General features: G+C 22.9%; 3 protein-coding genes across 3 annotated transcripts; 1 reads left to right on the plus strand and 2 right to left on the minus strand. All coding sequences in view use genetic code 6, as the record gives it.

Moving 5' to 3' along the window:
- Positions 1–352: 352 nt before the first annotated feature.
- Positions 353–3,904, minus strand: TTHERM_00418370 (PH domain protein; the record flags this gene model as incomplete). Its single annotated transcript, XM_001007298.3, has 6 exons — positions 353–1,502; positions 1,589–1,653; positions 1,724–1,921; positions 1,992–2,102; positions 2,157–2,362; positions 2,419–3,904. The coding sequence occupies 6 exons, from the start codon at positions 3,902–3,904 to the stop codon at positions 353–355; spliced, it is 3,216 nt and encodes a 1,071-aa protein (XP_001007298.3).
- An 829-nt stretch (positions 3,905–4,733) lies between these two features.
- On the minus strand, positions 4,734–5,727 carry TTHERM_000418349 (hypothetical protein; the record flags this gene model as incomplete). The annotated part of the gene is made up of 2 exons (XM_012795399.1): positions 4,734–5,090; positions 5,173–5,727. The coding sequence occupies 2 exons, from the start codon at positions 5,725–5,727 to the stop codon at positions 4,734–4,736; spliced, it is 912 nt and encodes a 303-aa protein (XP_012650853.1).
- A 456-nt stretch (positions 5,728–6,183) lies between these two features.
- TTHERM_00418350 (N-acetyltransferase B complex (NatB) non catalytic subunit) lies at positions 6,184–9,786 on the plus strand (the record flags this gene model as incomplete). Its single annotated transcript, XM_001007296.3, has 5 exons — positions 6,184–6,478; positions 6,684–7,984; positions 8,053–8,379; positions 8,471–9,191; positions 9,248–9,786. 5 exons carry the CDS (start codon positions 6,184–6,186, stop codon positions 9,784–9,786), a joined length of 3,183 nt encoding a protein of 1,060 aa, XP_001007296.2.
- Between the last annotated feature and the right edge of the window lie 852 nt (positions 9,787–10,638).

Below are 10,638 nucleotides of genomic sequence, written 5' to 3' on the forward strand. Positions count from 1 at the left end.
TATAAAATTAGTGAATAAAATCACTTAGTAATTAGTTTCTTTAAATGTCTTTTAAAAAGAAAATGTTTTTAACATTTCATTGATTTCTAGAAATACTTCATTTTATCATTTAGTTTTGCATTAATTATATCAATTTTATATTATTTAAATATCATTTATATATTGAATTATTATTAATAAAAAACTTCTTTAAGCTTAAAAAAGCTTATTAATTTTAAATTAGCAAATAATATTTGTGATTGGTAAATAAATTTACATGAATCTATTACAATCAATTGATTTATAATATTTAAGATCTAAAATATAATTCTATTTAAATTATGATCGTTTTTTTGTTTGAAATTTAAATCAATCATTTGTTTGAATAAGTAGTTAAAAAGAAAGAAATTTAGGCTATTATTTATTAATAAACTTAATTTTTTCTCTAACAAAAATTGAAATTTTTTTATTTTAATCCTACTATAATACCTAATGTTTTTAATTGATTTTAAAATATTATTTATTTTTATTTTTTGAGATGATTTTTGAAAACATTTTATTTATTTATTTATTTATTTATTTATTTATTTATTTATTTATTTATTTATTTATTAAAATTGATTTGTTTGATATTTTTAAAGAAGACATTTGTAAAAATTCTTTAATACAAATAAATATTAAATAGTTTGTTACAATTTATTTTAGTAGGGTTAATTATATTTGTTACTTATATAATTTATTTTTTTTGCAATTTATTTGCAGTAAAATTTATTATCACTTTTAATATATTTTTAAATAAATAAATAAATTGATAGAGATTTTATGATTTCTAAGTAATTTAAGAGAGCAATTTGAGAGAGGAAGAGAGGGTGTTTTTTGTTAGAATTTTTTCAAATTTCAAAGTCAATAATGAATTCTTCAGAGAGAGAAGCATTATTGATTAATTTTAAATTTCTTGATCCTTCGAAACTACCTATATATTTTTTATTTTTAGCTAAATTTAAATTAAATGAATATAATTTTTACTTGGCCAGTAGTGTCCGCTGGAGATGTCTAATGGGAGCAATCCACATATTTTATATATAGTAGCTATTAACTCAGAACAAAAAAATGTTCTGTTAGGGTCTTATTACAAATCACTTTTAGAATTTGATCTCTTTTTAAATAGCTTTGAAAGGGTAACTCTATACTCCTTTCCTATCGCGTACTAATTAATGTTTATAAATAAAATATGATGCAAATAATTTTATTGGAAATTTAATACTCTAATAAATGATTCCATTTTTGTTAACATCTCATCTGTTCTTTCAATTATGAGTTTTCTAAGAGATATTTTATGGTATAATTCCTACCAATTTTCATGTAAAAATGTTTTCCAAGACAAGATTCCGACTCCTTCATCTCCAGTAGCTTCTAAAATGAGTAAATTATTTGAGTCGTTATTTGTCCTTAAAATTAATCCTACATGATTATATTCACAATTTATTAAATTTCGTACTACCTTTTCACCAAAGGTCATTCCTCTAATCATTATTATTTTTAAATAAATATTTCAAAACAAATTAACTTTACTATTTAACAAAATTAAAGATTTTATCTTAATAATTACTTAAACAAAATTAGGTCGCCAGTGTCTGCTAAACTTTCGAATTCATTCAGGCATATTCTGTCTTTCTATTAAAATTTAAATTAAAACAATATTTTATTTATTAAATTAAATTGAATTTATTTATTTATTTTTTACTTTCCAAAATTCTCTTTGTTAGGTAATATGACGAGGCCTTAATTTATATTTAGTACAATAGTTTATTTAATTTTATATTGCTTCAGCCCATTTTTCAAGGCTTATTTGGCTCTTTTTAGATGTTTGGAATCTAAAGGTTTTATTTGAATCTTCTACTTTAATTCTTAACTCAATTATTTGGCCTTTTTTATTTTCTACCTAATTTAATTTTTTTTTAATAAATTAATTTTGTTTGTAATTTATTTTTAATTTAAATAATTAAATATACCTTTTAAACTGTACAAGTTAGGATAGAAAAATCAATACAGCCTTAGTAATGAGCTGATGAATCTGTTTTAAAATATTAAAGTTTTTTGTTTTTTAAAACCAGCCATCTTTTCTTTTTATATTAAATAAATATTAAATTAATGTTTAACTGGTAATTAGATAATACTTGCCAACCAACAAGAATGTTAGAACTTCTTTTTTATATCCAATCTTACAAAAAGACATTCTATTTGGTTTACATAAATGTCTATAAAGAAATAGCACCTCCTACTGTTTACTGCTCATAAGTTGTTGTACTTAATCTCATCAAATCAGTCTGATTAGAATGATGGATGTTATTAAAGTTTGCTTGACTAACTCTGGATCTTAAGACTATTGAATAAATATAAGGATTATAATAAAAATATAATTTAATTGTAAAAATATACAGCTATTAGATGGTGGATATTCTTTTTGTTCTTCTTATTCATATTATTTAGGAAACTTTTCAGATATTCTGATACAAGATGGAATTTCTGTGGTAAAGTGATTAATTTCTGTAAAAGCTAAGTTATTCTCTGTAAATTCGCGGCTTCTTCCTATACTGTAATTAGAAGATTGCTACCTATTTTTAGAATTATTATTTGGAGTGTCAGCATTAAAGAAAGATTTGTGAAATTTTATATCATGCTTTTAATTAAAATCTTTTTAGTTAGAGAGATAATAGTCTTCATCGTAGTACTCAGTTTCATCGTTTATGTAATTTTTAGATTAATTTAATTTCTCAATTAATTTATTATTTTAACTTATTTGACTTTGATTGCTTTGCTAATTCTCTTAAGGATTTTAGGAGAATTATTTGCTATTAATTATACTAGGTAAAGATTAAGTAGTGGCAAGCATAATATCATTGCTTTTTTTAGTTTCTTCCTCATCGTTATTTTCAGAAATCTTTTCTGATATTACTTTATTAGTAAAATTTTAGGGTGGTAAGGAAACTTAGACCTAGTTATTTAGTGAAGAAGATCTTCTTCTATTTTTCTGATCAAAAGTTTGATCAGCAATTGGGACTAGTTATGGAATTGGGAATATAACATGTTATGATTTTTATTATTAATCATACTCTTAGCAGCATTTTTCAATCAAATTCATGATAATTTATTGTTATTCAGCATCTTTCGTATTATTGTTATGTTGATTTCTTGATTGATTTAAAATAGAATTATTTATTGAAATTAGCATAGATTTTCCTTTAGTAGGAAGAATTAAATCTTCTTCACTTGTATAATTATCTTAATCATCTTTCTTATAGCAGTAACCACTATTAAAAGACTTATTTTGAAGTATATTGGATTGAATCAAATCATTACGAAGCTTTGCTCTATTTTCTCTTGATATTCTTGTAGCGTTGAGTAAAGATGTCTTGAAGTCTTAATTATCATCATCATCGTCATCATTATCATATTCATCTAGTTTATATTTTCCAAATGTGCAGCAATTGTTACTCTAACTTCTGTTAGTTTTTAAATTATATTTTGGATTTGAATTTTTGTTGTTGTTGTTTTCTTGAGGATAAATAAAATTTGCTTTATCTTCTTCTGAATATAAATAATTATCTAATCTAGATCTGCTCATTTCGCAGTAATTATCAAGTAAACCAAAGTTCTACTGGCTATTTATTTCTTTAAATTAAGCACTAAGCAGTGAGGACTTTTGTTCTATTTAAGAGTTTTAATTTGTAAAAGATTTTTAGGATTCTAAGAAGGTAGAGCAGCACTTTGTCTCTTTGAGAGAAGGATTAACACCTTTGTTATTTTCGTAAATTGATTATGCTTATGTATTACTTTTTTGTACTTTTGCTTATGGCTAAAGAGAATCAATATGAGCTTAATGCAAGTGTTATGATTTTATGAAGCTCACTTCAGATTATTTCATATAATTTATAATAGATTTGAGAGTTTCTTCAATATATAAAATATTTTTGAATGAAAAAAAATTATAATCTAAAAGAGATTAAATGAAGAAACTAATTTGATTTTTATTTATTCTTTTTGGATTTTTTGTATGGAAATCTTAATTTTTAGTTTTACTCAAGTGTAAACTATATAAATTCTTTTATGATTAGCATCAAACATGGCAAGCATACATACTTTGCATATTATTAATTCGTCCGATAAACTGTTTATAGCACTAATAAATAAGTATTTTCAAACTATTCTAATATTAAATTAAGCTATCCGAAAGCTTGCTTACTATCAACAAAAGTACTAAATTATATATTTATTTATTTTTGTTTTTTTAGCTTTTTAAATTATAAAAAAGTATTTCCATAATTCAAATTTTAATTTTATATCATTTTTTACATATTTTCTATGATATTAAAAAGTATTTAGTTAGTTACTTATAATTGAATTTATGAAATAATTTTCTGAGATTCTAGCAATAAAACCCAATTAAATTTTTTTGAGGACTTCTATGAAAAAATTTTTTTTTTCTGGTCAGGATGCTTAAAACTTTGATCAGTTACCAATTAATAAAGATAAAAAATTGTATATTTCATTAATTTTTAACGAAACATTTAGAAATTATTTCCTATAAAACTCTGTTTATAGTATATACATAAATAATTTATTATAAGCCGTCCTTTATTATAATTAAAAATATATACATATTAAATGATTTTTAAACATTATATGAACTAATTATTGTGAAAATATATAAAAATAGTTTTATAAAAATTAAAAATAATGAATCATTTTTTTATTCATTAATGGTTAAATTAAATTTTATAAAATAATTGTTTTTTTTTAATTTATAAAATAAAAATATTTATTATTTTTTATATTTTAATTAAAACTATTTTTGATTTAGCAATACTAACTAAAAGAAAGCTTTTGTATGAATACTTTTACATAAATTGTATTGTTTATTTGTTATGATAGTAATTAAATTTTTATATCATTATAATTTTTAAAATGCTAATTATGAATTTTTGATCTTCTTAAAAAGGTTAATTATATAGATCATTCTATGTGTTTAAGCTATAAGGACTACTAAGAAATATTGAAAATCTGAGCAAAGTGAGAAATTTACTGAGCAAGAAGATAATATTTTCAATCACCTTTTTTTTTATTATGAAATAATTGTGAAAATTCATGTCCTATAAAAGTTATAAGTTTATATTAAAGTTAAAGATAAATTACTTAAAGCTTTGTAGAATATTCCACCACTTATTATTAGAGTTACCCCTAATTTTTGAATTGGAGATAATGAAATGTTGCGAATTGTTGGAGGAATTTTCTTTTTTATAGAATCAATAAAGTCATAAGATTTTTCTGACAATTCTTTTTGCTAGTCAAATAGCTTTCCGATTTATGGAGATTACCTAAAGGACTTCTTTGTTTTATTCTTTAAGTCTTACTTTTAAGGATCCATAAAATGAGCTTAAAATAACAATAAGTAGAAACTAAAGGAAACTTTTTAGATTTTTTAGATAATTAAAATATACAATTTTAATTGATTTTAATAATTGAATTTATAAATACTTTGATTAATTAAATGCAAATATTGCAAGATTAAAAAAACTTTTTTAGCTTTAAATCTACTTGATAAAATTCATAAAATATTTTTTTTTTAAGATATCCATTTTGATATAAAAAAGTCAGATTTTACCTTAAAGTTTTTCCGCAAACAAACGTTTTAGGACAGGGATAACTTTAATCATCATAGTGAATTATAGTGCTTTGTTAATTTAACATATATATAATAAATAGTTGATTGTTTAAAATTAATGGTACTCTTCACTTTATCTATTGACAAAATAATCTTCGAATTATTATTATGGGGCTTCTAAATTTATAATCAAATAGATATTGAATGAAAATAATTGCCTTTAATATTTCATTATCTTTTACAAAATGAAATAAATACAAATTTTCATACCAAATACATAAATAAATTAATTAATGTGAGAAAAATATATAAAAAAGGCAATCAATATCTATCTATTAATTTATTTATACAAGTAGAAAGTTTAGAGAAAAGTCTTTTAATATAAAGCACATAAATTTATTAAATCTAAGAAAAAAAGAGTATCTTTTTAATTTTATTAAAAAAAAAGTGTAATACTTTCTATTTAAAAGCTTTAAAAGTAAAAAACATAATAGTCAACCACAAATTTAAAATAAAAATAGCAGTTTTCAAGGAAATAAAAAATGTAAAGAGCTAAGATTTAAAATATTTTAGAATAGATCAACGTTCATGATTATTAGAATGCTCTTAAAAGCATTTAGCAATTATTTGGAAAGGAGAAAAATAAAAGCAAGATATCTGATGATGAATAATAATGGCTTAGATTGTTGCAAGGCGTCTGTTATGCTAAGCTTTCTTATTATGGAGAAGCAAAGTAGCTTTTTAATGAATTCTCATCAAAATAATGCTTATTAAACTTATAAGAAAACGAAATTTAGCTTGTTTTAGAGAACATTTCTCAGCCTCTCGATATGATAGGTAATAAATAAATGAATAAATTAATTGAATTATTTTGTTCTCAAAAAAAGAAGGAAATCAATTTAGATATAAAATAAATTTCTTTTTAGCTTGCTAAATGATTTACTAAATATCTTAAACTAAATGGTTTTATATGACTTGTTTTAAATTAAATAGCATCAAATGTAAAATTCTAATATTTACTTCTTTTTTTTCTAAAAAAAAGGCAAAGTAAGAGAGCTTTGTGAAGAAAATATGACTAAGTAAAAGCTTGATAAGGATCCTAAAACACTTTAGGATATTTTTAGAATGTGTATTAAGGAATCAAATTTTGTAGGTGCTTAGAAAATTGCAAAGAAACTATTTACTGCCACTAAGGAAACCAAATATATATTCGCAGATATAGTATTCCAGTTCTACTAGCTTTGTCAATTAGATGAAACAAACGATGCAGCTAAAATAGCACAAGATATGAAATTAATTAATCTCTTCATCAATAAAATTTACAGTGATATCTCACTCAATCCTGAAGGAGGAATTTCTAAAGCAAAAGACCTTAATCTTGCTAAGCAATTAGTTCGTTTTCACTATCGTTTATACGAAAAGCAAAAAAATTATAAGGATATGCTTTCTATTTTGCTCACTAAATACCCTGACGCTTTTACTGATTATCTTGAGCATTTGGAAAAACTCGAAGAGTTATTTAACCAAGACCACTCTCTTTACTCTCTTGTCTTGAAGAAAAACTTTGAAGCTTTCATTACTAATTCAGATATGGAAAAGTTCTAAATGGTGTATGAAACATATGATAAATTCTGTTCTTTCCTCTTTAAATAAGTTTAAATTACTTCTACTATCGAAGCTATTGATTCTTCTAACCAATTTGCTGGAAAGTTATTTGAAGAAGTAAAAGGTGGAGATGACTTAAAACCTGCTTTTGAACATATTGAGAGATACTATTGCTCTTTGGAGAGTCATAAGCAATTGCTTAAATCCACTTAATCAACTCATCATCATTTCAAAAACGCAATTAAATGCATTATATAGGCTTAATTTGGTGTGCTTAATAGAATTTTAGCTAGCAATTAAAAGCTAAATGGAGATAAATATGAGCTCAACCCATACTTTGAAACTAAGTATAAGGAATTAATTGATGACTATATCAAATACTTTGGTATAATTTTAACTTTCCCTGAAGAAATATTCAATTCCTTAAAAGACACCCCTAAATCATTAAAATCATATGCCATCAGCTAAACTGAAGCTTTGAAAGAAACCTCAGCTATAAATAGATGCATCGTCCATACAAATGTCTATAAACTTAAAATTATTTTCTAGGAATTTAGTCTCTTCAGTTTACCTGCAAATGAATATGTACCTGCTCTTTACAATATTTGGAAGGAGCTTCTCGAAAATTATTCAACCTACTATAAAGAAATTTATCCTGACGTTGAAAATAAGTATGTTGAAAAAGGCGAGAGATTATATACAGATGACTTTGTAATTATTGCTGCAGATTTAGCAATTGTAAATATTTAAAAACAAATTATTCCTTTATTAATTTATTTTACATTTAATTTGTATTTAAATTTTAGGATTTCATTTACAGATAACCAAGCATTGAATCAAAGGAAGTTTTTGGATTATTGATGCAAACAACTTTTATTCTAGAAGCAGCTCTTAAAAAATCTGGTTTTAACTATGATATCCAACTTAGATTGCTCCTTATTAGTATTGTCTTAGGAAATAAGGATAGAGTTTATGATTTAATTAAAGCTCTTGATATTAAATCTGTCCAATATGAAACCCTTGGCTTTTTATATTTATCAACTGCCTTAGATTATGGCTTTGATGTAAGTGCAGAAGAAAATACCTCAAATGCACTCCAATATTACATCGAAAATCTTAGAGAATCAAAAGAAGTAATTTTCTTTAAGAAAAATTGTTTTAATGAAATAATTTTATGAAGATATTTCATGAAATAATAAAATTTTATATTATTAAAATTAAAAGGCTATGATTGCTTCTATCAAGAGTGATAATTTTGAAAAAATTTGGGAATTTAAAGCATACGATGAATGGATCAATAAAAGTTATTTTAAAATGATGGCTTTCTATGCTAAAAGTTAAATTTTATTAAAAGAAGCATCTAAAAAGGATGTAAATACTCTAAATGTTAATGTTGAATACTTCAACCAATTTTGCATGAATAAGCTGAGCAAAGAAAGTGATTAAATAGTTTGGAATTTTGATATGAGAGTTATTCAAAGTATTTGCTGCAACGAATACTCTACTCAAAGCCACAAATTTTATTGGAATTACTTGGGACTTTATAACGACTCATCTTTCTTAAAACTTAACATCTTGTCTACTTAGGTACTTTACAAGATCAAAGAAACATTAAATTCAGAATTAAATGAGGAATAAACAGCTGCTGTCTCTAATGAAATAGATGAGTTGATAACCAACTCAAAAGCAACCTAAAAAAGCTGCACTTTTGACAAGTTAAGCAATCTTTCCAATTTTAAATTTTACAACAAACCTGAATACCTATAAAAATACCATACCGAGAAGGATTACTAGACTACCGAACTCAGTTAAAAGTATGACTTTGAACATCTCTTCTAAACTCAAAGCTTAGAATTAGCAGAAATCTTAAACAGATTTATCTCTCTAAACACTAAGACAACAGGAGATTAACTTGAAAGTCTTAAGAATAAGTTTGAACAAATAAGTATTTTATTAATATAAAGAACAATTTTTTAATTTTAATATGTTTAATGTCTAAAGGCAATAGTATTTAAGAAGGAGTAAAGAAGTTGCACGAGATTTTCTAACACAACCCGGAAAATGAAATCTTCCCTATTACTTTCTTCAAAAACTTTTACAGATTCTCCACTGTCCATTTAAAATTCCTTGAAACTTTATTCAAAAATTAAGAGCAAATTTAATAAAGAATCTAAAAGCCAATGAAGAAAAACTAAGATCTTAAAAAGGCTTGCCAAGAATTTTAGAAAAAAATAAAGTCAGAATGTGAAAAAATAGCTTCTATCTTAATTTCAGGTTTAACAGAAATATCGAAAAAAGTTGAACCTTTGCTTGCTGAAGCTAAAGATAGTGTTTCCTAATTTGTAAGAGATGTAATTAACAAAAAACAAATTGATAACGGTAACATTTCAATATTTGATTTGGCTAGTAGCTTCCCTGCTCTTAAAAAAGAAGATGTTTTATTAAAGCTCTCTGACGAAATAGCTTTGAATTACAAATTCTTATATAGCGTTATAGTAGATTTGATTAAAGAGTCTCAAAAATTATTTAAATAAAAATGAAATATAATTTACTTTATTTGAAAAGTTGTTCATTACATTTTATTTACCTTTCTTTCTTTATTTTTTCAATTTTATAAAATATTTGTATTTTTTCATTTACTTTAAAAGTTTATTAAATTTTCTTTTATTGCAATTTGTTTGTTTAAACTCTTTTATTTCAATTTAGTTTTGGGGTAAATTTGAATTTCAAAATTTTTTTTTTCTAAGAAATCGGGCCTTAATTTCTGGACTTTAATTATTGAATATCTACAGTATTTTTTTACCTTTCTTATTTCTTTCAAAAATATTTAGAAGTTTTGCACTCATTAAATTATTTTATAATTTTCATTCTCACATTATTTAAACTCTATTATTATAGTTTATATTCTAGGAAAATTATCAAAAAATTAATTTTGTTTGTATAAATATTATTAATAAGAGCAAAAATAAACTAATCAAATTTCTAGTATTTATAATAGTATGAATAATTTATTTATTATTCTTTATTTTTTCATTTTAAAATTATTTTAAAATAATGCCATCTTTAATTATTTTTTAATCTTTATTTCTCTCAAATATAAATAATTTAAACTCTATTAATTATTTTAGTTTATATGTTAGGAAAAAAATAAATGTAAAAATAAATTGTTTATTTTTATATTTGTTATTTATAAGAGCAAAAATATTTTAATTTTTGGTATTTATAGTAGCTACCATTAAATTTATAAGAATAGAGAATATTAAGTAAAATATTATGAATTTTTCATTTTAATGAATATTCACAGTTAGTTTCAAAATTTTTTCTATACTTTTAAATAAAAATTATAAAATTAAATAAATTCTAATACAAATTTGGTTAAAAATCTTAGCAAG

This window comes from Tetrahymena thermophila (genome assembly GCF_000189635.1).
Source record: "Tetrahymena thermophila SB210 genomic scaffold scf_8254814, whole genome shotgun sequence".
Classification (NCBI taxonomy): domain Eukaryota; phylum Ciliophora; class Oligohymenophorea; order Hymenostomatida; family Tetrahymenidae; genus Tetrahymena; species Tetrahymena thermophila.